Genomic DNA, 26826 nt, shown 5'->3' on the forward strand with positions numbered 1-26826 from the left:
ACCCTCCCACAATGTCTTAATGTCATGACTGCATTGCACCATGGTGGGCATTTCTCGTACACTGGGTGGGCAAGCAGATAGTGCCCATGCTTACATCAGCCTTAGTGGATCATAAGGAGATGAGTTCTCCCCCGCACCATGTGTTGCTCTAAGTCACACATGACTAGTCTGGGGGCAACCTGCAGGAGATGCAACTAGGTGCATACTCAGGACTCCAGCACATGTCCTATTCACGGTGATGAGATTGTGGAAGGGGAGCCTCAAGGTCTCATGGCCAAGAGCCATCTGCTGCCCTGGACGCTGCACGTAGTTGCGCCTCCTTCCTACGGGAGCTAAGACCGTGTGTTTCCTAAAGTGATGGACGCAGAATGTGTCCAAAGTGGCCGTTGTGGGGGGTTGGGAGCAGGAGTACTATCTTTGTGTGACTGATCAGCAGTAGCGTGGAGAGGAGGCACTGGAGGCCTGATATCGGCCACTGTGGTTGGAGTGCAGCGTGCGTGTGCAGAGTACATGTGCGATTAGCCACAATGAATGGTTTTCTCTGTTTTGCAGGAGAAAAATGCTCACAATGTCTGTGAGTGTTCACAGACTGGAGACAGCCAGGCCCAGCTGATGATTTTAAGCCGTTTCGAGCTGGAGGCCCTGGAGCTTGAGAGGCGCCATGTGCCCAGGTCCACTGGTGTCAGTGAGGCTGGGGTGGAATGGCCAGGTATTTGAGGCCAACAGTGACATCCGCTCTGTCCTCCCACTATCCATAGCACTGATGATTGTTTGAATCGTTAATGTAGCAACACTGCTCATTCACAGACTGACAGTGTCAGAGGTGTGGGTCATAGACAAAGGTCCCTCAACCCTTCGAAGATGCACGTGTCAAGCACCTTCCAAAGTCACCTTATCCCATTTACGACCACTATCCCCATGGCCTTGTACGCCATGACATCGCAACTGTACATCCAAATACTTATTACATGTTAGGAGGGTTTCTGCGACAACCACCCTTTCAGCCAGTGCGTCCCACATTGTGTGCGAAAGTTGCTCATCACCTCACCCGTCAACCTCATGCCCCTTACCTTAAATCAATGCCACCAGGTTAGTCATCCCTACGCCAAGGGGAAAAGTTCCTTTCTGTTGACCCTATCTATGCCCCTTATAATGTTATAAACCTCAATAATGTCACCCCTCAATCTCCTCTGCTCCAGGGGAAATATCCCCAGTCTATGCTATGTCTCCTCATAAGTCAAACTCTCCAGCCCAGCCAGCATCCTGGTCAACGACCTCTGCACTCTCTCCACTCCAATCACATCCGTCCCGTGAAGCACATTTCACAACTGCATGCAGAACTATAGCTGTGGCCTCGGCAGCGTTTTCTGCACTTGGAACATGACCTCCCTGTTCCTATATTCTATTCCTCAGCCAATAAAGGCAAGTATGGCATTTACCTTCTTAAATGCCTTATGTACCTGTCCCGCTACCTTAACAGGCCTGTTGACATGCACAGCAAGGTCCCTCTGATCCTCCTTACTTTCCACGGTCCTACCATTCCTTGTGTATTCCCGTACCTTGTTTGTCCTGTCCAAGTGCATCGCCTCACACTTATCCACATAACATTCTTTTTGGCATTCCTTCGGCCATCTGACCAGCCCGTCTGTATCTGCCTGTAACGTTAGGGTCTCCTCCTGACTATTTGCCACCCCACCAATATTAGTGTCCACAGGTTCTGGAAGGTTGAGCGCATAATGAGCCAGGGGGAAAGGAATGAAGTGTGTCACTGTGTGCACACTAACTGATCCACTGTCCCTGTTATTAATTTCAGCATCATCAGAGCCTGTCCGCCAGGAGGAATTCCAGATGCCCCCTCTCACACCTGAGGGCCCTCAACTATCACCTGCCTCACACCATTTCTGGGCACCAGGGCAGATATTAGCACCTCGGTGGGCATTGCAACATCGGCTAGTGTTCCGGGGCACAGTGGAGAGGGCACTTCATAATCACTGGAGGACCTGGCTGAGGCAGAGAGTGCCGATGGCGCCAGCAGTCGGAGGACTGCAGGGGACCAGGCACATGCTGAGTTGGGGTGTGATGATGTGCCTCTGGAGTCGTCCCTGATGCAGCAGTTGCAGGAAATGTGGCCGGGTGTATGGGAGTATCTGGGAATGTTGCATGAGACTATGCTTCGCTTGGTATCGGTGGTGCAGGAGTCCACGCGGAGCATCACTGGTGCAATGAGCCTCATGGCCGATCACCATGTTTCCTCCATGGAGAGAGTGGCGACTCTCGTGGAGTCAAGCAGCTTCTCCTGGGGTTACGCTCGGACCTGTAAGCCCTCATAGCGCCAGTGGCCACAGCTGATCATTTCCAATGTGGGAGATGGTGTGGGCTTCAAGCTTCCCAGCTTGTTGCCCATCCATCGACGGTGAGCAGGGAGGTCCAGGGTAAACTCACATCGGTGGAGCAGCTGTCTGTCGTATCTGTGGGCTCCTCTCGCAGCACTCAGGATGAAGGCAACAGCTCCTCCACCCCTCTCCCAGTGACCGCTTCATCGGGTGAGGCTGCGACGACTGGGGAGATGCCAACTGTGGACCTGGCAGATCCCACCCAGGCGGGACTAGCACAGGCTCCGCGGGCCAGAGGTCGGCTGCCAAGGTCATCGAGGCCAACAGGACAGCAAAGTCAGCAGGCTGTCTCAGAAGCCACTCTGAGGGATGGGGCGGCACCAAGACGCAACATCTGTAAACGTAAGCATAAGGCACCTTAGGTACACCACGGGTTTCTCACTGGTGCTTTTGTGTTGGCCCGAGACTAGGGACTTATTATTTGTTTCTGCTTGATTAACGTTTTGTTTTGACTTTGTGTGAACTTCTGATGGCGAAAATTAAAACCAGATGTGTTACCATGGCTGAGAGTGGCTCCTTTGTTCTGCATTTGTATGTTTTATATACATGTTATGAGTGTTTGAGTGGACATTGAGGTTTGTGTCCAAAGCCCTTAATTGCAGCTGATGAAGTGGCAGATGCAGCACTTAAGTGCCGAGTGTGGAAACGCCAGGCAAGGCTGGTCCTCCTGTTCCATTTGTGTGGAGCTAGCTGAAGGTTCGTTGGATTAAAGTCTCCCGGGTGTCCCTGCCTCCTTGGTGTAGTCCCAGGTCAGCGTTCAGCCCCTCATCATTCCCCTGTGCTTCCTCATCCTCAGAATCAGTGCTGGACTCATCATGTGCAGCTGCAACCACTGTGTCAACGTCTTCATGATCCACTGCATCCCCCCTTTCCAACGCAAGATTGTGGAGAGCACAGCACGCAACCACTATCACTGACACACAATCTGGGGGTTACTGGAGGCGTCGTGGGAGCTGCCTGGGTACCTGACACAGGTTTGTAGAATCTGCATCCTGTGATCACACACTATCTGCACGTTCATGGAGCAGAATCCCTTCCTGTTGACGAAGGCACCAAGCTCACCTGCTGGCACCTTGATGGCCACACGTGTGCAGTCTATTACACCCTGGACGCGGGGGAAACCAGCAATGGCCGCGAAGCCTCTGGCTCGCTGTGTCTGGCTGGCCTGGTCCCAGCGGAAGTGGATGAGGGTCAATGCACACTTGAACAGAGCTTCTGTGACCTGCTTGACACAAGTATGCACAGCTGATTGGGAGACACTGCAAAGATGGAAGGAGCCAGAGGCATAGAAATTGAGGGCAATTGTGACCTTCAGAGCTACTGGCATGGGGTGTCCGCCCAAACAGTTAGGAGAGATCTCAGGGCCAATCATCTGACAGATGTAGTTGACTGTCTCCTGTGACAGTCGGAGCCTCCTTCGGCACTGTGCACCTCAGTCATAGTGAGGTAGCTGCTTCGCCACCTGTATACCCTGGCAGCAGGATAGTGGCGTCTTCTACAGCCCCTTGCACTTTGGACAACCTCTTGGCCCTGCGCCCCTTGTGCCTGCGCCTGGCCTCCCAAAGGTGGCTCCCCTGGAGGCTGATTGTGCACTCCTGGCCTCCTCCTTATTCTAGCCCTCCCTTCCTCCTCAGAGGAGCTGCTTCCAGTGGGCATGTCAGAACCCATACCCAGGCTAAAGGGAGGCCTCCAGAAAGCTGAAGGCCCGATAAAGGTTCCTGACTGCAGAGTGCTAACCTGAAGGTTCAAAGTGCACAGAAAGCTGCTTGAATTCGTGCTGAACTGCTACAGATCACACAGGCAAGTTTAAAAAACATTCTGCAATAAATACTCCACTGAGCCTTCTTATCCCGCCCGTGGATGAGTTTGATTAAAAAGTCTCTTACCTGCCTGTCCATTGTGCCCGTGCACCACCCCGAAGATCGCACGGGCACCTGAAAATCGGCATCGCTTGACAATTTAAGGGCCTTAACTGGCCTGTTAATTAATGGCGGGCGCGTATCGAACTTCATCGCGCGCCCACCCAGCGAAATATCGCGATGGCGTGCGGTGACGTCAGGACGCTCGCCTGACGTCACCGCGCATCATTTTTCACGCTGACGTGCAGGGTCTGCTCCCGCCCGACAGGCAGAAAATTCTGCCCCATATCTTTTTTCAAATGGTAAAGCAAAATATTGTGGATGCTGGAGATCTGAAATAAAATTCTGGAAATATTCAGCAGATCAGGCAGGAATAGTGGAGAGAGAAAAAGAGTTAATGTTTCAGGTTGATGACCTTTCATCAGATTCTGTGAACTCTGTTTCTAGCAACACAGACTAGCTGATGTGCTGAGTATTTCCAGAATTTCCTGCTTTTATTTTTTAAATGGGGTTGTGCAAGATCTCCAAAGAATATATTTTGGTGTTATGAACAGAAATCATGGATGACTAAACAGAAAGTGGAACCAAAAATCAAATAGGATGAGAGGACTGCAACTTTAAGTATGCCTTTTTCAATTCCTGAAAGCTATAATTCATGGTAGGATTTGTTTTCATGGTTCCTGGTAGTTTTATGGCATTCTTCACAAATGAGGCTGGATAGCAAGTACAAGCAGAGTCCTCTACCAGCTGGTACATGACAGTTGAGGCCAACCTGTCTTGATTAGCTCTCACATATACAATCTTCCAGCTGGATTCACTAGAAAGCAATTGAGTGGGAATCCTGACCTATAATTTTGAGAGCACTGAGGTGAATGGGAGCACTTCCATCATCTTTTAAAATGGAATCAGTTCATAAAGCACAGAAATAGGATACAACTTGAGACCTTCCTGACCTGTGTGGCTCAATATCACATCAGGAAATGCATTTATTCACAAGACATCCAAATGCCAAAGAACAAGAGGTACATTGCAAAAAGCAATACAATGAATCAAGGAAATACAAAACAATCATACGAGTGTCAAATTAGTTTAACTAAAATTAACAACAGAAGAAGCAAGAGAGCAATAAAAAGGTTGTTCGTCTATTTAGTAGAGAGATCCAGAAACATTGTCAGCATTACATGCTGAGTAAATGGAGTAAACAATTCAATATGTTCTTGGTGTGGGGTTGTCCTGAATAGTGCCCCTTTCAGCAGGAAGTATGTCAAATGCTGTCATCTGTTGCAAAAGCACAGATTTATTTCCTAGAATAACCACTTTGAGGAACGTTTCTCATTAGTGCTTCACATCATATTGAGTTACTAGTTTTGAATGAGCTTGGATCCCCGAACATGATGGTATTTAGCCCTTATGTCAATCTTCTACTTTTGTAGACAAGGTAGCCCAAGAAGACCTGGAAAGAGTCTGACCTCAACTAAGATTACTGCAGCAAGTTCAGAACACAGTGTTTACACATTTTTGAAAACAAGTTCTACAGAGAATAACATAGGTGGTGGATAAACATTTGAATGGGTTTGTATTCCATCTTAGACCACTTCAAAATAGCTTCAAATGTGGTTACATTTGCTTTCCACTAAGACTTTGCAGATTCAAAGACAGTACCAACAGGTCAAGAGAATTAATATCAATATTAAGACTAGGTTTGTTTCTGCTTCATGGTTATATTGATTTTTTTCCATTCTTCGAGAGTTCGCACGCAGAACTCTACTTCTGTAATGTCAGTTTACAGGATGCAGTTTGGTTGTTCAAGATTTAAAGTGCACAGGGATTATCAAAACTATGTTACTGAAGTGGTGAATAACTTTATTGGTGTTGGCTGGGTATTTTTCCCAATGATGTACATTGCTCTTCAATGTATCAAATTTATTCATTGTTCTTTGCTGCTTGTATTGTACAAGAATTCAATTATCCTGCAATTATGCAATTTATCTTTTGTGGATTTGGCCTTTGTAACACAAACAATGTTTTATGGAGAATAATTCAATAGATTCATTAGCCGTCCCCAAGCATTTTATTTTACTCAGGAGCAAGAAGGCCTGCCCAATCCAAACATGCAGGTCTCTTCATATTGTTGCTTGCTCATTTTCTCTGATTTTTATCCTCCTGCAAGTATGATGTCTGCCTATCTGTACAAAATATTCCTCATGTTGGGCTTTTTCTTCATTCCCTTTCTAATTGAACCCAATTCTTCCCAGTTGTGAAGGATTTTTAGGTCGGAGTGCAGGCGCGATCGGCGGGCCCGGGAGTTGCCGGGGAACGGATCGCCAACCAAGATCGGCCCCCAAATGCGATTTCACACTGGCTGGCCAATCAACGGCCAGCCAGCGTGAAGCACACACCAATATGCTCAGCGCTGCCTGGATGGGGATGGGAAGAGGGCGGGCACTGACATAAGCACGGGCGCAGGAGAGCACTAGATGAAAGCTCCCTGAAGGCAGAGAGCTGCCTCAAGGAGCTGAAGACTTCAAAACAATTAAATAAAGATTTTAAAATGCGGAAAAAATGTCCATGCATCACAATCAGTCACCTGAAAATATACATGATGAAAATTCTATCCATACATTTTTTAAAATTTAATAATGGAAACATCCATTATTGGATGAGGTTTCATCAAAAATGTGAAGTCCGCCTGGCAGATTTGCCCATCCGTCAACCATTAGGTTGGACAGACCACGAAAAATCAGGGACAATTGGGACTTTAACAACTTTAATTGCTTTCTTAATTGTCGGCGGGCGTGCTTCTGACACTCGTGCATGCCCGCTGACCAAAATATCGCGCAAGCCCGGGATAACGTCAGGGCGCTTGCCTGACATCATCTCATGCAATTTCGTGTCCGATTGGGTCGGGCACACAGCCATACGCCAACCTTAAAAATCTGGCCCATGACTTATTGTCCTGACCCTAGTCACCCCTGCTTGCATTGAAAATGTATAGTTCCCCTCAGCTTAGGTCTTGGCCAGACTCTCACCATAATGCAAAAGCAAAATACTGAGGATTCTGGAAATCAGAAATAAAAACAGAAAAATGCTAGAACTACTCAGCAGACCTGATAGCATTTGTGGAGAGAGAAACAGAATTAACAGGTGGGATCACATCCCCTTTAAAAATTAAGGTAGGTTGGGACTATTTCTGGTTCACGACACCGCATGTCTGCTAGCCCGATCTTACAGGAGACGGTCACCTATTGGTCACCTTGACGTCTGCATTCCAATTTTGGATGGTAGGTGGGTTCCTGATGCTACAGGCCCAATTAGAGGGCCTGCAGTCTTGGAAGTACGGCAGCTCTACCAGGAGGAGTGGGAGCGACCACTGCAGGATGGGGACCGTGAGGCTTCAGCTTGAGGCCCCTCTGAAGAGTTTTTTACATTTTAAAGATAAACTGTGGCACAGCTGCCAGGCCACCACTATGTGGCGGTGTGGGATGGGGGGGAGAGGTGTGTAGGGTTGAATTAAAAGATGCCTCATGAGCCCTCCCCATCACCACCACCAGTCGCTCATTAGCCACTCCAGGGCACCAGCCAGGTTTTTACCTCACAGAGGGCTGGGAAGGTGCTGGCAGTGTCCCCAAACTGCCCACTACTGGGCACTTAAATGTATAAATTGGCAGCCCACCACTGTCAGGTGGGTAGCCCTTGCCGCTTTCACCCCCGCACAGTCAGAGGCAGGGACCGGTTGGCCTGTCAATCCACCGCCATCCCATTCTACTTTCCCCCTGGTCCTGCTGTCACAGCTGCCTCCAAGGTACTGCAAAGATTCCACCCTACATTTCAGGTCGATGACCTTTAATCAGAGCTGATGAAATGTCATCAGTCTGACACATTGGGCAGGATTTTGGCTTCCAGTGTAGGTAGCTCAAGTCGGGGAATTTCTCGACTAGCTGGGCCTGCCTCAGTAAAAGGGATTCTGAAATGCACTTCGGCAGGAGGGGGTGGGGGCAGGGGCAGTGGGATGGGGGGTTTTGGGGTTGGGGGGGTGTGGCGGTCAGGTTCAAGATTGAATCAGGCCAGCCAACCCTGGAAGAAGAGCATAGGTGGCCACGGGGGCGGACGAATGCCGAGGTGGGCTGATTAGAAGGCCCGTTTCGGTTCTCTGGAACTTTCTTCCAGTTGTTTTGAAAGTTGTTTGGCCCTCTAGGCCTCACCCCTCACATCCCTTAACCCCTCATCTACCCCCATGCCCTCATATCCTCCATGCCAGTTCAATGCCAACTCCTGCCCCCCACCCATCTGTCATGCCCATTTGCCCCCCCATGCCACCACCATAGCCACTCACCCAGTATCCCTCATGGGCAGACCTCAAGAGTCATGTAGAGATGAAAAAAGTAAACTTGTAATAATCTACACTTCTCACTCTGACACACTTGATATTGGGAAAACAAACTCCCATTCATAAAACTCATTCAAAGATTTTAAATCTCAAGTGGTTAATCTCTAATAAAAGCAAACTTCTATTCATACCCCACATCAAAGACAGCTAATCCTTTACTAGGCTCTTTAAACTGCCAATCAAACTGTGAACTCAGAATCCCCTACGAGATAATTGTAACTTTTGAAACTCAGCCAAAAATTTGTAATGATATAATGATAGCCCTTGGGAAAATGTCAACAAATATTGAAACTGCATGATCAGATTTCATATTTATTTCTAACCTGTGTCAATCAAAGCAGTCCAACAGAAATTTTATTTTAAACTCTCACTGACAGCTGCAGCTTGTTTTTTTAAATTAAAGAGTGGGGCGTTTAAATAACTTCAGATCATGACAGTTATACAGACCTTACCACTCTTCAAGAGCATTTATTTACACTCCATAAATTTGTGGCTCCTACACTGTGGATTAAGTCCCTTGCAAAAGACAAGGGGGTCTGTTTGAACTCCACGCTAAGTTCAAGTGGCCCTGCTGAGTTTGGGTTTCTCGTCTGTGTGAATCACGGCCCACCCTCTTTCCCCGCCAGCAAAAGTTGGACCTTTCAGAAGTGGGGGTGGTACTTCTGCTTCGGGACATGCCTGTCATTATTAAAAGGTCGCAGAGTCTTCCCAACTCCATGAAAACCTGGCCCATTAACCCTGTTTCTCTCTACACAGGTGCTGCCTGACCTGCTCACCATAATACATTTTGCTTCAGGTTTAGCGTTGTTGTTGATTGGCATTTGACTGTTATGAATTTTTACCTACATTAATTATTCTTGTAATTTTGTTATTCTGCTGTACAGAGCATAACAATAATCTTTCCTTCTTTGTATTTATTTTTCTTTATTTGCCTTTTTCTGGTTTTGTTTATTATAGAGTCATAGAGGTATACAGCACAGAAAAAGGCCCTTCAGCCCATCGAGTCTGCGCCGGTCAAACAAGTGCCTAACTATTCAAATCCCTTTTTCCAGCACTAGGCCCATAGCTTGTATGCTATGGCATTACAAGTGCACATCCAAATACTTCTTAAATGTTATGAGGGTTTCTGCCTCTACCACCCTTTCAGGCAGTGAGTTCCAGATTCCCACCACCCTCTGGGTGAAAAAAATGAACTTTAATTAAAACTTTCATTCAATTTACAAACACTTCATGAAACCACATCCTGTCTGTGGATGAGGTTTCATGATAAATGCGAAGGCCGCCTGGAGTCTTCGCCTGCCTGCCAACCTTAAGGTTGGACTGGCAGCTCCATTAAGTATTTCAGTTACCATTTAAATGGCCTTAATAGGCCTTTGGCAGTTCAGTGGGTGCGCAGTCGACTCCGGTGCGCGCCCGCTGAACTGAAAATCTGAATGACCCGACCCGACGTCACCGCGCGTCATGAAGCAGGTCCTACCCCCGCTTGCTGACCCAAAGATTCTGGCCCATATGATAGTAGATTAAGTGCTTTGACTGTATTTTCTTATATCTGTTAATTGGTGTTGTTTCGGTTCATTTGGGAAGCTGTGTTTAAAGTCTTTCATCTTGGGGGATGGAAGTAATTCCTTATAACAGTTAGTTTTGTGCAAGCCTATGAAACTAGCACTGGCACAGCATGCAATATTACTTCTTCTTCCTTCGGTTTTTCCCATGTTATATGGAGTCGACACAATGCTGATTTATCACCTTGATATCAACCATCTTTTTTTGGATTTGGTGGGTGGTTTTACAGTCGGATGCCCTTCCTGCCTTTCCTGGATGATCTTGCAGCATGCAATACTGTCTGTTGTATAATATGCCAGGCAGAGGAGGGGCACATTTTATTCAGTACTTTTGAGTGGCTTTTGCACACATTCCAAACAGAAACTATTGCTGTAGCTGCACAGTGTCAAAAAAAAAAACTGCTTGTTGTGACTGTGCCATTGTATTCCAAGATTAAGAATCCACATATTGGGAAGGGTTTTATGGAGTCCACAAGAAAGGGAAAAGGGATATGCAGGGTGGATTAATTAGGCGGGATGCAAAATTTCAATTTCCCAATGGCGGGTTGTGATGCAAGGATAAAGCCAGCAGTCTGTTTGTGGCATGTCAAGCATTGCCAGCCTGTAGTGGTTTCATACTTGTAATATATTTGTATGTCCTGAATACTAATTAGCAACGAAACAGTTATTAATAAAGTCCTACCCTCAAGATAAAGTTAGTGGTGCACAAGAATTTTGTGGCACCTGGTTCACAAATGGTTTCAAGATTGTGCGCACCATGTTGTGCAGCTGTGACTTAGGTAAGCGGTTGTCCATGTTGAACTCTGCGGCACAAGGTGGGGTGTGTGGAGAGGTAGACTGGTTCAGATACTGAGGGATGTGGAGGGGGGAAGAGCCTAGTGTCCTGAATGTGATGGTTCTGTACGGAAGGGGGCAGTTCCGCAAAGGGAAGGTAAGAATGATAATGAACCAAAACGGCAGGGTTGGTGCTGTCAATGTAAGGATCCTGAGGGTCGAATTAAGGGTGTTAGGTGGCAGAGGGATCAGTCACAGACAAATGGGGGAGTCGGATTTGGCGTGGAGGAAGGTCCATAGTCAGGGTTAGGTATCTGAAGGTCTCACGGGGTGGGGCACGGGAGCGGATGAAAGCATTGAGGAGGATAACAGGGGCGTTCAGGGTCAGAGTGTGCATGGGGATGGTCACGGGTGCAGGCATGGGGGGAGAGATGGATTGCCCCAGGGAAATGGTGATAGGGTCCAGGGTAATGGGGAGGCCAAAGAGTAACAGAGCGAAGTTATGTGGAGTGGGTCATGGGTGATCGGGGCAAGTGTGAGGATCATAGGAGCAGGGTAGGAGATACAGGAACGGGCCTCATAGGTCACACACCATAGTTAGGGTCTCATGTAAAATGCAGCATCTCTCGACTGAAGTGGGAGGAGGTTGGGTGGAGTTTAGGTTGCGCACAATTGGCCAATTAAAGGAACTCCCTCATAATTAGCTAAATGGATGAGAACCATGGCGAGCATGCTCTCACATGTACAAGGTTGTGAGGGACCTGGATAGAGTGGATGGGAAGGACCTATTTCTCTTAGCAGGGAGGTCAGTGACTAGGGGCCATAGATTTAAAGTGATTTGTAGGAGGATTAGAGGGGAGATGGGGAAAGACATTGACAGAAGGTTGCAGGGGTCTGGAACTCACTGGCTGACAGGGTAATAGAGGCAGAAACCCTCAACTCATTTAAAAAGTGTCTGGATATGCACCTGAAGTGCCATAACCTGCAGGGCTACAGACCAAGTGCTGGAAAATGGGATTCGGCTGGGTGGCTTGATTTTTGGCCAATGCAGACACAGATGGCAGTGTGGCATCTTCTGTGCTGCATATTATTCTACGTTTACTAAATTTTCTAAATATCTGAAAAGGAGGAATGTACATGGGGGTGGGGAGAGGGAGAGAGAATGGCAGTATGTGAATTGCTCCTTAGGAGGGCCAGCACAGACATGATGGGCCGAATGGCCTTCTTCTGTGCTGTAACGATTCTACAATTCTACATGTATGTTTGCCATCTTTACACAGTGCAATTACAGCAATAACCATGGCTCTCATTCACCCGATGTTCCTGAAGCCTCAGGAGCAGGAAGAGGGGACACAAATGAGGGTGGCTCTTGTTGTCCAGCAACAAAGGATTCATGGCCAAGAGTGGGCAACAGCAGAGGAGGAGGTTGGGCCGGATATAGACATCCAGGGAAGACATCAGCGAAGATGGGCACTGACACATCAAGCATCCAGAGGAGAAGAACAAACTACCTCCAGATGTGAGAGAGGCAATGTCGGAGGCGTCTGAGGATGCCCCGGGTAATGGTTGCTGAGATATGTCAGATTATTCATCAAGATTCGCAGCACGTGGATTTCCTCTTGGTTGGAAAAATTGGAGGCTGAGCATACACTCCATATGGAAGCGGAGGTGTGCAGGCATACATGCGTGTGTAGGAAGAGCTTAGGGAACGTTATCTTTGTTTCCAGTGGGGATAGGATGGGACGGGAGATTAGATTTGTTCTCATAGGAGTTGGGGGTTGGTGAGACCTCCTTGACCCCATAGTGTGAGGAGAGTTTTTCACTCAGTGAGGTAGATGATTTGGTGGAATCTCTGCTAAATGAGAGAATTAATGACTGGATTTCCATTCAGTGGGGGCATTTTGGTTCATTGGGTGAGGGAGAAGGTGTCAGACTTCTTTGGTGTTTGGCTTATGTATTGATTTTCATTCAGCTGGATTGTTCTAATTTCAGCTCAGGGGTTACGACCACTATCATTGGGATCAATTTTGTATATGTTAAGAAGGACCACAGTGTTGACCAGATGCCCTTGTCACTTGCAGGTAAAATCACAGACTTGCAGGGCAGGTGTGGGTAATTTACTGCTTAGTTGTATGGTTTTCACCAGGCAAGTTAAAAAGTAAAGAACTGCATTTATTGTTGTGATATTGTATGCATGCCAATGCAGACAATGACATGTATCTTTAAGAAGTTGCATAGTGACATCACCATGTGTGAGGCTGGACTATAAAGTACAGCTTTCATGTTAGATGGTCACCATTGCCTGTGATCTTTATTGCAGATGCTCACAACTGCCTGGGACCCTGTATCAACAAGACTCTACATACATCATATGAATCAGGCACAGGCATATAGTCATGAAATCAGCCTTAGTCACTGTTAGGGTGCAGGCCAGATCAAGGCCTGTGCAGAGCTGTAAATAGATGTTGTTAGTAACAAACTTCAGATATTTGTGTTTGACCAGAACCCTTGTCAGTCTCAATACTTAGTATAGATAGCATAGAGACAGATCCCTTGAGGTCTACACCGAGATCCTCTATATATACAGTGGCAGTAGACCGCGACATACCACATTAATATTGTTCCTTTCATGATCTTAGGGCATCCATAAGTGCTTTTCAGCTGATTACTGACTTTTTGCAGTATTGTAATACTGGCAACATGGCAGCCAATATGCACACAGCAAAGTCCCACAAACAGCAATGAATAATGAATAACAATATAATAATCTGTTTTGTTACATTGGTTGAGGGATAAATATTTGCTTCAACACTGGGGATAGCTCTGTTGCTCTTTGAATAGAGCAATGGGATCTTTTACATCTATCTGAGAGGGCAGACAGGTCCCCAGTTTAATAATTCATCCACAAGATGGCAATTCTGACAGTGCCCATTCCTTCCATACTGGACTGGAGTGTCAGCCTAGATTTTGTGCCAAAGTCCCTGGAGGTAAGGTCAAAATTCCTCACATTATTTTTTGCAGCCCGTTTCAGGTTGTTTTCTTTTGGTGATCCTGTAAGCTTCATGTCCGGTGTTGACAGTCATTACAGAGATTGCTTACTTACACATTGATATTCACTGAATGCCTGTCAGACTTTTAGGGTTGTCATTTAATACAGAAAGCTCTGTGTTCGCTACACTGCAATTGTGAATGGATTTGTTACACTCAATTACACTTACCAAGGGAGTTGGTAACATAGGTTTATCCAGAAGGGAATGATTTTACCTTTGTGAGGGTTCAGTGAGTATACGTGAGATAAAATTAGATGCCATAACGTATGCAATTAATCAGTCTGATAACATTACATTTAAGATGAAAAAAATCCTTCCATCTTCCTCCCCCCTGGTCAGTACCACTTCAACCATCATTGATAAGGACTGTTGCAGTAAACAGTTGCACCTTGGTATGCCACGTCTAGGAAAAGGAACTTGTGACTTGTGGAGATCCATTACCAGCTCTGCTTCCGCCTAGGTCCATGACCTAGTAACTTCTTCAGTGTCATTTATTATTCAATAATTCAACACTCAGCTCTGGCAGTTCTACAATTGCAATATCCCTGCTTTGTGAAAGCAAAGGCAAAGTATTTTTTTTAGCATCGTTGCCATATCCTGACTCTCCACTATAAGCTTATTTTCAACACTTCTTAGTGGCCCTAACCCAACCTTGCCAACCTTCCTATGACAAATGGTGCACTTGCTACGTTTTAAATTAATTATCTTCCTTATACCCTCTTAGCTTTCCTAATAACCATATTGCCTTTACATTTATCCTGGCATTCACTTTTATTGTCTGCCATGTAAGTGATAATCTCCTCATCATCCGTGGAATCCTTGTCTTCAAGATACTCTGCTGTTCTCTGTACGAGAATACATTTCATTTGTACCCTTTCCACCTTCTGTTTAAATATTTTCCACTCTGTTTAAACACAGAAATCAAAGAAAGTGAAAAGATTCAAAGGCTTTGCCTCTGAAGGTCTCAGTGTTGAAAAACAGCCTTATTTAAGAAAAAAAATGACATGGCTCATTGTTGGTACATATTTACTTACGTAGAATTATGGTAATTGTCCATTGCTGGACAGATTGTTAATATAATTTATCTCAAGGCTGGCTCACTTAAGCAGAAACATTTATTCAAAGCAAACAGAAATGGAGGTGCTGATATTTTTCAGAATGGTATCATATCAGGCTTGAAGACTTCATCTGATTTCACATCCAAAAATGAATGCTCTGGTTGTAGCTACTCCTCAACAGGTATGTGGTTATCACAACCCAAAAAACGGTTTAGCTTTCTTGTGGTAAAGCTTATTTAGAACAGACTCAGAATTCATAAGATTTTACAATAATTGTGCATGATAAACTACATCTTTTAAAAAAAATGTTGTGCTGGGTGTGAACTCCTTTGAAAGCTTTTCTGTGGAAATTTCCATGTGTAGTGATAAATCTGCTGAGTATAATTCATAGAAGGTGTAGCTTTCTCTGTTTATTCTGCTTGAGTTGCCATGGAGTTTTCAGGGTCATGTCCTTCTATTGCTCAGTTCCCTTTGCTGACCACTATGTCTTTGTTTTCTACAAGGATAATATTGCTGGGATCTTCCATCACGGTGGGAAGTCGGGTCGAAAAGCTACCTTGTGGTAGCTTTGGTTCTGTTCTCCTGGGCTATCTTTGCCCAAACAATTAATAGTCTAGATCATATTCTTTAATGTGATTGCCGATGGGTAAGTGATGAGGAGGAACTCCTACTTGCTTGGCAAGAGCAATGGTGGAATTTTCCCCTTCGTGACTAAGGGCAAGATTTTTCCTATGTTGGGTGGGCTGGGTAGGAACGGGTGGGGGTGGACGGGAAGCCGATTGCCACCTGCGATCGGCTCAGCACCGCCATTTTACTAAGGGCGGGCCAATTAAGGCCCGCCCAGCGTAATACGTGGCCGGTAGCACTCAGCTCTAACTTTGCGGGCGGGGGGAGGAGGGAGAGTCAGGGCCAGTGCTCTTTCACCCATGCGTGCGAAAGAGTGCTTCCATCTCCCTGATGCATGGAGCTGCCTCAGGGAGATTGAATTGATATTAAAATTATTAAGTAAAAGGTTTAAAAATTCATTTAAAAATGTCGCCTCATGTGACTGTGTCACATGTGTTGGGACATGCTTTTGTAGTTGTGGAAATTTATTTATTTAATAAAAGCTTCAAGAAGCCTCATTCCGCTCGTGGATGAAGTTTTCTGAAAAACGCGATGGCCGCTTGGCCTTTTCGCCTGCCCGCCAAGCTTAAAGTTGGGCGGGCAGTGTTCACAACTGCTTCAATTAATTTCTTAATGGCCTTAGTAGGCCGTTTACATTTCAGCAGGCGCATAGCCATCTCAGGCGCATGCCCACCGAACGAAACATTGCGATGGTGCACAATGACATCGGGACACACACCCGATGTCATCGCATGTCATTTTACATGTCGGGCCCGCTCCTGCACGTCGACCAGAAAATTCTGCCCTAAGTCCTGTGGCGGGGGTGGGGACAGGCGTGTTTCCCAATGCAGAGGCCATCAGGAATTTGCACAGTATCACGCAACCGTGGCTTCATTAATTGTGTGGTAGGTGCTTTACTGATGTTTTGCATGGTGAGATAGATAGTACACGCCCTGCTGTCATAGCTAGGCGCCATATTTAAAAGGTGCCCAGACAGCAACTTACCCACCAAGCTGATTGAGAAGATGGTCAGAAGAGGACACGGAGCTCCGGCACCCAAGTTCAGTGACTCCTCCCTGGATGTACTCTTCGACTAAGTGGAGGCCAGGAGGGATGTTCTCTTTTCAGCAGATGGGAGGAGGAGGCCAAGAAGGGAGACCAACCCTACAAATCTCCAGGGCAGTCAGTGCCCAGGGCCTGCAGCAGAGGACCGCCTGCAATGCCGAAAAAAGAGGAATAACCTCATCTGCTCACACTCAACTCAATGAATGGTACTGGGAACATGCGCCTCAGTGGCGCCATGATAAGGTCATGTCTCATAACCCCACTGCAGTCCATCTACTCTGCAGGTGGAGAGATCACTGTTGGTCCATTACCCTTTCACACGGACAGCTCACATACTGTCTTGAAGGGGGGGACGGGTCGGGAGGGGCGGAAAGGGCTCAGGCATTGAGGACACAGCAAGCACTGCAAATGACATGCCTCTCTGAGCCTTATCCTTGTAGCTGCATGCTCACTGCTCACTGTCCCCACACACACCCAGGGATAACCCCTTCCCCAGTAATGCCCTAACCCTGCAGCATATTTCATTGCCTGAGGCCACTTCTCCCCTTCCCCCAAACAAGCCATAGCCCTGCAGCCATTGAAAAGCCACCCCCGCCTTATGGTTGGTTTGGAAGGTAAGAGACCTGCCCGTGATGTGGTGCTGCCTGTGAACCTTGGCACTGTGACCGCGAGTGCTGCCCAAAGCAAGGTAGGCAAACAAGCCTCAAAGTCCCGAGTGAAGTGCAGCTCACCAAGTGCACATTGCTTATGTACAGTTGTGAAACACGTCAATGTGCAATCATGCCAACGTGCCTGGATGATCCAGCCTGGGTGGATGATTCCGGCGAGCTGAGCTTATAATGATATGCAGATATATTATAATGAAGTTCCGGACGTGCAGCGGCAGGAAACGTGGCTCGCCATTGATGGATGGAGCAGCCGGTTGCAAACTTGTTTCATGGCTGCATGAAGCTGATTTTTGGCCTTCACGCCATATTGTCTGCTAATGTCCGCCATGATGCCCGACACCAGGAGGCACGGAAAATTCCGCCCAAAGTCCCAAATTTTCAAAAGCTTCAAGTGAAATACTGGTGCAAATCTAGATGAGGAAGGAGGTATGCAGGAGGTCAAGTCAGCAAAAGCGCTGTAACTGCTCCTCAGCTAGGTCCCCTGCTGAGCATCTGGAAAGTTCATCCTCCAGGCCTTCTGGGGAGACTGGTTTGCAAGACAAAGCTATGGAGCAGGAAACACACAAACCCTATTCTTCAGAATCAAGCTGGATTATATTGAAATGCACCTAGATTTATCTGGCACCTGAAATATGCCTTCAAAATTACAATAGCAAGCTCTGTAATGACTTTGATCTCAGAATGGAACACTTGGTAGAGATGCTCAGCTCTTGTCATGGGAAAGCACATAGGTGCCTACATCAACTATAGCTGCACAGGGTTCCCTGATCTCCCAATATCCACCCTGACACTTTCTGGCTGAAAGAATGCATAGACATTGAGGTACATGAACATGAAGGCTGCATCCACGGAAGCAAACATTTACTTTCATGACATAGTTCTGCTGGTCACAAACAAGTTGGATACTGAATGAGTGCAACCCTTTTATATTGATGTTGGTGATGGGATTGATAAAGCGAGCATGTATGACCATGTAGCTGCACTCTATGACTCCTTGTACTTTGAGGTGCCCTGTCAATCAGTAAGATTTCTGTGCCCTGTCATGCTGCTGCTGCGTATCCATGGGGAAGGTGTTGAACTGGCTTCTGCAGAAAACATTTCATGTATGGCTTTGATCGTGCTTCTGTGCACTAGCATAATGTTACTAATGTCCCGTCCCCTAAAGCAGTGTGCAATGATCCAATAGAAATAAAAAGTCAGGGCAATGGTATCTTAATGGTAGCCTATGATTCAGGGTGGGACTGAGAGGGGTGGAGTCAGGGGGTTGGTGTATCAGGTTGCGGCATGTAGCACAACTCACTCACGACTTTCCTATTGAAAAAGAGCCTCCATAAGCATCACTGCTGGATGAAGTGTTCTATATACATAAGGTTACTTGGTAGTTGGGTAGTTGGGAGCTGGTGCCTTAAGCCTCCTCTGGTGTCTGATATGCCTGGTCTCCAATATTCTTCCTCCTCTTCTGGTTTCAGGAAACACAGACACAGGGCTATACCTAATGAAACTCAGATTGAGGTCACTTTAAATTGGGGAAATGGGCAAAAATGAAAAAGCACAGCACAAGGGTAGACAGTAAAACAGTAGCCAGTAGTGAAATAAACTAAAGCCTTTGTAAAACAATTATAAAATGGATTTTTGACTACATTTATGAAGTACATGCTTTGGAAATACTTCCACCTTCTCAATTGCATCTACTGGATGTCTGTTTTATATATTCATGAGTTGCATTCAGTAAAAATGAGACAGAAATTATGAAAAATGGAATATATAACCTCACCAGCTCAGTTAATTGTGCCATCCTTATATTGGGGTTCACAGAGGCGCGTCATTGAAGTAATACAAGAAAATCAGAATCCGGACAAAAATAGGGCTGGGGTCCAGTGTAACAAGCCCTTGTTGTACTTTCTATACTTGCTGACCTGAGTTTTTGGTTAATCTTGCCTAATGGTTCTAGAACATAAGGAAACTTCGCTCAAAACACAGGGCGTAGAAAAACAATAGATCTCCTACAAATTCTCAGGGTCCAGAGATAGTTTGAACTCTCAGCAATTGGAAGGCTTCAAGAATACTCCTTGGAGGCATTTCTCCTTTATCAACCACATAAGGAACAATTGTAAGTCTCCTGATCTTGCTCACACTCAGTGAGTTACAGAAATTATGGCCTCCATCTCCAAGAATTCTTTTCATAGATACTCCATTTCTCATTTCAGGAATCAGCTGCCACTTTTTCCATAGGCAGTAAATTTATATTTTTGGTAAAAATTGTACAATTCCCCAAAAGTTAACTTATTTCTCAACAGAGGAATGTAAAGGCCAAGGGGACAATTTTCACTTTCCAAAATAATGTAAACTCATCTAGCAAACCTTGTTTTGTGATTCTCTGTCTGAAAACTTGCTATCCCAAAATTTTTTATGTTTTGTGATAGATTTTTCTTTAAAATGGATTATCTTTTCAAACAGAAAGTTATAAGAGAAATTCTTGTCTACATGAAGGGTTCAAGTAAATGGCATCATGTTCAATAAAATTCTACCCTCAGAAGAAGAAAAAGTAACGCTGTTTGCTGCTTTTCAGTCGCTAAGTAATCACAGGAGGCTGTTGATTCAAATGGTTGAGTACTCAACTTCCAGCCATAATTTCAAATCCAAAGGCTGCTTGTCACTTGAATTTAATTCTTTCTGCTGGGTGATTTCCATCAGTCCTCAGCCAGGCTGTGGATGGGGTACCATGTGGAAACAAAGCTTTCTATCTACTGGAATAAAATATCTTCTGGCTTGGCTCACTTGACTTCCATCTGCAAGCCATTGTGAAGCACATTGATTTTGGTAGCAGAAAGGCTTATGGGTCAGACAGTTCTGTCCTCCAGTGATTTATATTACAATATAAACATCTTACATCTGCATGCACATCTTGTTAACGTCTTACAGCATAAAGTTCTATGTCTTCCATTTATAATAGAAGCTACCAATATAACTTGTCATGTTATAATTACACCCTTTCTCAGTTGGAGGGACTTTCAACATGAGCACTGGATGGGCTGGTGTGGGCACGTTTGTAATTGCAATATGACAACTTACGTATGCAATTTTCATAATAAATGTGGACATTAGGAATTTATAATGGCAATATAAACGTAAGGACCAAATGTGTAAGGGAGATTTTAACCCAGTTCGTCTGGTGGGAACCAGGCCAGAAGGCAATTAAATTCAACTGAGAGAACTTTTGCTTCAATGACCTGCTGTGTTTCCTAGTTTGTAATTTTAACCTGCTCTTTTGGGCAGGCTGCAGTAACACCTATTTGAAGCCATTGGGGTCCTACTTTAAATACATGGATTAAGGTCTGATCATACCATTTTTGATGCTCAACCCCAATTTTAGCCAATGACCTGAGCAGGGAAACGATTCACTCCAGTTTATGTCAAGGCTTTGTGCAGAACATGGACACCATTCTGTCCAACATCTCCTGAAGTGCACTTCAGAATGCTTATGAACCCTTAAAGCCCAGAGCTACTCAAGGTCAACCACCACAGTCATCTGAAGTGTTCTCAACGGGAGCTCCATAGCCTTCCATTTGGTGTAGCCACTGGGAAACATTTCATAGGAGCAGCAGAATAAGTAAACAAGCAGTAAACAAACACACAAGACAGGCACTAAAAGTTTGCACAATGGATAACTCATAAGAATTTTGGTTAACCATCAGCTACAGACAGAATATAGAAGTTTGATAAAGTTGATCTTTGTTCCAGGTTTGGTGTTGGTCTTGATAGTTGTAGTGAACTGAAGAGTTGACACATAATTTTAGGCTGAAGAAAGTCAATTGCTGGTGGTATTAAGGATGATGATGATAAGGAATATGCTATATCGAGAATGGGAGGAATGGTTCAGGTGCACCACTCTTCAATGAGCTTGTCCTTGAACATTCAGCAGCTAGGAGCAGTGATGTTTGATGCCACTCTTGGGCTTCATCCTCTTCATGTAGCTCATCTTGTTCCCTAGGTTGATTGCCATGATAGGAACGTGGATATCCTTTGTTGTCAAGTAGCCAGCCTGTAACTGGATGACCTGGCTGGAACAATGGTGGCACAGAGGGCTTGCGCAGGACCAAGGAAACATAGCAGTAGCCAGAAAACTGGGCACAAATCTGCATTATGTGCAGCCTGTGGTCACAAAAATATGGGACGTTGTGCAAGTGCAATCCTATCTATCAAGATAGATGACAGACTAGTAACAGGCTGCAAGCAAAGCAATGAGAGTATAGGCAATGGCATTTTGGACCTTAATGAAGTCTGCATTGCATGCAGAGCCCAGTGTTGTTTGATCCTACTTTGCTCTGTCTAAGGAGAAAGAGATGTAGGAATTCTTCCTCATGCTGTGCATCTTGGTGACCTTCTTATAGAGGAGCCCTACTAGGCCAGTCATGACTACAGTACAACTGTTGAGAAGGCAGTCAAAAATAATCTAACGCCAGCAATATCTTCTCTGCAGTCAGGATTATTTTTTATGGTCAGGAAACATCAAAATTTTGACCAGCATTCTCAAGTAACAAACCAGCAACTAACCATTATGTATTTGATGAGTTCTTTAAAAAATGCTGGTAAAGGTTCTTCTGACTAACAAGCACATGCTACTGGGCAAGTTTATCACATTGTGAGTCAGATGTTGGGGCAGCCCAATATCATTAAAGGGTCCACAATTAAGACCTTTACTTTAATAGTTATCAGTGATTTAAATAATTCAAGTGTGACCCTGGATGCCTACAAAGTGGCCTGATTCAATAAGGTGGGCGACGCACTTCCAGCATATAACATGCTGGGCGAGGAGTGCATGTTCATTTGGAGCTTAGTTGTCTGCTTTCCACCTGAAAAACGGCTGTGATGCCATTGAATTTCTTGGGTCCCATGTCCAATGCCACAGGACATGGGTTCACCCTGAATGCAGCAGGTGTCAGTTTTGTTCTGTTCTGAATTACCACATGAACATATGGGTATAAATAGTTGTAATTAAAGAAACTCATCAGAATGTGGAACTGAAAGGAGGAGGTGCACTCCACACTAAAACTGAGAGCCACGGCCAGCTACTGTTCACCACCCCCGTGATTGCTTCCTCCTTCTCCAAGCCTCACTGAAGGCTTTATGCCAGCATCCCAGCTGATTGCACTATGCCTTTGGGGGAGGGGAGAAGGGGGGATTTGGGGGAGGTGAGGGTGAACGAGGAGGCCTGATCCTATTTCCAGGCATACATATGTGCCTTCACATTTTAAATTATACTCCAACTCTTTAACTTCCTATGAGACATGCTTGTGATGTATGCTATTTATTAACTGTAAGACAGAAATTAAACCTCTTAAAAATAACCTCCTCTGAAGACAATCAAATTAACAACCATTCACCAAACTCAGCACTGTGTCTTTATGAATGGCTGCTGAACATTGAGACAACATTGATCCCTCCTGCAGGAACATTCATATATTGCTGTGGCAAACAGATAGATAAATAAGGGACACAAATACCTTACCTTGTACTATCAAATGCACTTGATAGGTCTTAGGGTGATGCTGGGTCTGTACTGAGCATGTGTAAGGACCTTCATCAGATACATCCACCTGCTGAATCTGAAGGCTATACTCTAAGTGAGCGCTGGTCAATAGAGTGACTCGAGGGTCCAGGGACCATTTGTCATTTCCAGCAAAAATGATATTGGATCGATTCAGCCAAGCAACCTTTGAGATCCTGTCATCAACATAGCACCTTTAAAATAAAGAACAAAACTTCCAATCAATTGTCAAACAATAGCAACTAAAAGAAACAGCCAAAATATAGGGAAGTTCTGAGTCAAATATCTTAAAAGTTTTTATGCTGTTCATTCTAAAGGCTGATCCACATGAACATGCTGTGACTACGCTATTTATATGGAAGATAATGGATGGTTACATGAAGTGCATATAGAATATTCAATAGGCAGAAGTGGATTTCAATCCTTTAGCATAAACTGAGAGAACAAAGATTTGTCAGTCATTTGAGTTCCAAAACTGAAATACCAGCACAAATCCTCTACCAGACACCCAGCATGCTTTTTCACATATCTGTATGTATGCAGACAATTTGTATACAAGGCTAATGGTGACTAGTTCTATCAGCATAGGCCAATTACAATAGTTCCGAGTGATGCTGAGCAATACTGATTACTCAGCCATGAAATATGAACCCATAAAATATAGTAGTCAGATATACAACTTGATGGGTGCGAGATTATCTTGCACTACAGGGGATTCATAATTTCCACACAAGATAAAAGTACTGTATATTTGCTCCTAAACTGGTTTTGACAGCGCACAAACAAGCCCCAAATCAGCAAGGAATATATGTCAAATTCATGAGCTGAGCTCCCAAATATTAAATTATTTGAACATTTTTTTCCTTTACTTCCCTCCTGAAACTAATTATTCGCGATATTAGACACAAATATAGTTGTAACAGATCAGAGATTCCAAAACATAAGATAATTAAAGCTAGAATGTACAAAATATATTATATTTTGGAACTGCTACAGGGTATGTATTTTCAAATACATTTAAGTGAACCACACAAGATTGTTTTATAGTTGGGATCTGTTTAAAGGGAATATTGGATACAGTATCTTTGTAATTGACAGCTTTGAACACCGTAATATGTAAAGAATACGTAAGAGAATAATTCATTGAAGAACTGCTAAATCATAAAAATTTTGGGCATCATGTTTCTATAGTTTATTAACATGTGTTTGGGTCTGCAAAACAAATTCATGGCAAAACAATTAGTATCAGATTAATTTTTCTATTAGGGTGCATTTAGTACTGTGCTCACAGGTCAGCTCTGTATGAAATAACACATTTTTGTTGCTAAATACGTGGCTATGGCTGTTATTAGTTACAAGTTGAACATTCATGCCCATCATGAGGAATATATTATATAATTTAGGATATAATATAATATATTGTCTGGCAGCACCAGCTTTTAGAAAATATTTATTTCAGTCACAATTAATCAATTTGAGACATTTATGATTTCTCAACTTTGAAAATATATCAGCTGAAACACAAAATAATGCAACATTATTTTTTCAAAATACAACATTAAAAATCTGCTGTTTCCTTTCTGTCGGGTTGGCACAGGGAGTATGCATTTTTAGCACACAGCCTCCAAAATACTGCTAGTGAAAAGCTGTCATTTCATAAATGGATACAGGTTGCTTCAAGGCACTATGTAATAACAAATAATGAAGCATGCACCATGCAGTGATGAATAAAGCACCTCAGAATCTGATTTAAGACGCTGATTTTGGCTACCTCGCCAAATGAATTTTGATGCAGCCCCCCAAAGCACTTTCTCCAATGCATTCTTTCATGGTTTTATCATTTTCCAATTCTCAATAAAACTGCATACTTTGCCTCTTCTAATAATATTGGAACTGAGGTTAAACAGAATTAATGTTGGTGACCTTGAAAAGCACAGAATTCAATAAGACACGTTAGACCTTTTCATACATTTATAACAGACTACTACTCAAACATTAATAAAAGAAGCCAGGAATTAATGTGCAACCATCTGTGTCATGGATAGCAACTTTGTGAAAGGAGCATAATTTCTCTCCCACCCCCAAGTCTACCCTTACTTTGCTTGCACAAGGAAACTCAATTTTGTGATTTAGGAAGCAAAAAGATAATGTGCAAGATAGGATAAAATGCCAGCTTCTCTTCCATTGTGTAGCTCATGGACAAATTTATGAAAATAATTTTTCCTATGAATGTCTCTCCGGGTAATGTTGATTTTTGGTGATAAATATGGGTGATATTAATTTTCCTGCCTCTTATATGTCCCTCAAATTGAAATGGGAATTGGGAGAGATGAATACTGAGCAGCTGAATTGAAAATGCCTGTTTTACACCATTTCCAAAGTCAAAATTACACTTCTTTGACTTCAGGTTTCTTATCCTTCTGTTTCTCTCTGTCCTTTCTACTTGTCTTCCATTCTTTATGCTTCATGCTTTTTCTCTATCTTTCTATAAGACATTTTTCTCATGTATTATCTCTAGTTTCATTTGCAATGAGGTTAATGGAAACAAAAATCAGGAGAGATGTAAAACAGACTGCCAGCTCACTGTTGCCTATCTTACACAATTGGCGTAGAATCAAAATGATGCCATTAGCCTCCTGTCCTTGAGCATATCTCTCTCCTATGGTATTCTTGTACCTGGAGAGACCATACAGAAAGACTCAAGTTTCTCGAGAAGAAAAGTTATGGGCCACAATCGAAATGGAAAAGAAAATTAACTAAGTAGAGCAGGCATATGCAGCTGTAAGGCAAAGAAAAATAAAAGAATCGCAAAAGGATAAAACAAAGCTGCAAGCAAGGGGAAAATGTGATCCCTTGCCTCCAAGATAGGTATGCCTGGAAAGAAATAATGCAGGAAAGTGGAATATGATGGAGGAAATGTTCAAGCAAATTCTCTGATTTTGCTGGGGGTGGGAGGTAACGTTTTTTAAAGGTCTATCTTGGAAATGATTTCTTTGTTACTTATTAGCAAAATTAAAGCCCATGGTATGAAAGGGACAGTGCCTGCATAGATACAAAATTGGCTAAGGGACAGATAGCACAGAGTAGTGGTGACTTGTTGCTTCTCAGACTGGAGGGACGAGTACATTGGTATTCCCCACGGGCTGGTATTTGGATGTATATTAATGACCTGGACTTGGGTATACTGCACATAATTTCAAAGTTTACAGTTGATGCAAAACTCTAATATGCAGTAAACAATGAGGGGGATAAGACTTCGGAAGTACTCTGGTGAAATGGGCAGATAAATGGAAAATGAAATTTAATGCAAAGAAATCTGAGGTAATGCATTTTGGTAAGATGAATAAAAAGAGGCAATATGATCTAAATAGTACAATTTTAAAGAGGATGCAGGAACGGAGAGGCCATATATGTATGTACACAAATCTTCAAAGGTGGCCGAACATGTTGAGAAAGCTATTAAAAAGCATATTAGAAGAAGAATAGAGTACACAAACAAGCAAAACCTATACCAAATACAGTTTAAGCCTTAACTGGCCTATTGTGCTCAGTTCTGGGCACCACACTTTCAGAAGGATGTCAATCTACATACAGGGTGCAGAAGAGATTTACTAGAATTATACCAGGAATAAGAATTTAGTTGCATGGAGTGATGTGGAGGGAAGCTGGCATTATTCTCCTTAGAGCAGGGAAGATTAAAAGGAGATTTGACAGAAATGTTCAAAATTATGAATGGGATTGATAGGATAAACTATTTCCTTTTGGAAGATCATTAGCCTGAAGATATAGATTTTAGGTGGTTGTTAAAAGAAGCAGAGGGTACAGGAAGAAGCATTTCTTTTTAGACAGTGAGTAT

At 44.1% G+C, this 26826-nt stretch overlaps 1 protein-coding gene across 2 annotated transcripts in view; it reads right to left on the minus strand.

The window, feature by feature from the left end:
* lsamp (limbic system associated membrane protein) overlaps positions 1–26826 on the minus strand; it is a 929375-nt gene that overhangs the window by 501381 nt on the left and 401168 nt on the right. For both annotated transcript variants that reach the window (XM_078559816.1, XM_078559815.1), the window contains exon 2: positions 22932–23164. In XM_078559816.1, coding sequence (XP_078415942.1) covers positions 22932–23164 — 233 coding nt within the window. The remainder of the gene's footprint in view (positions 1–22931; positions 23165–26826) is intronic.

This window comes from Cetorhinus maximus, chromosome 16 (assembly GCF_964194155.1).
Source record: "Cetorhinus maximus chromosome 16, sCetMax3.hap1.1, whole genome shotgun sequence".
Lineage (NCBI taxonomy): Eukaryota > Metazoa > Chordata > Chondrichthyes > Lamniformes > Cetorhinidae > Cetorhinus > Cetorhinus maximus.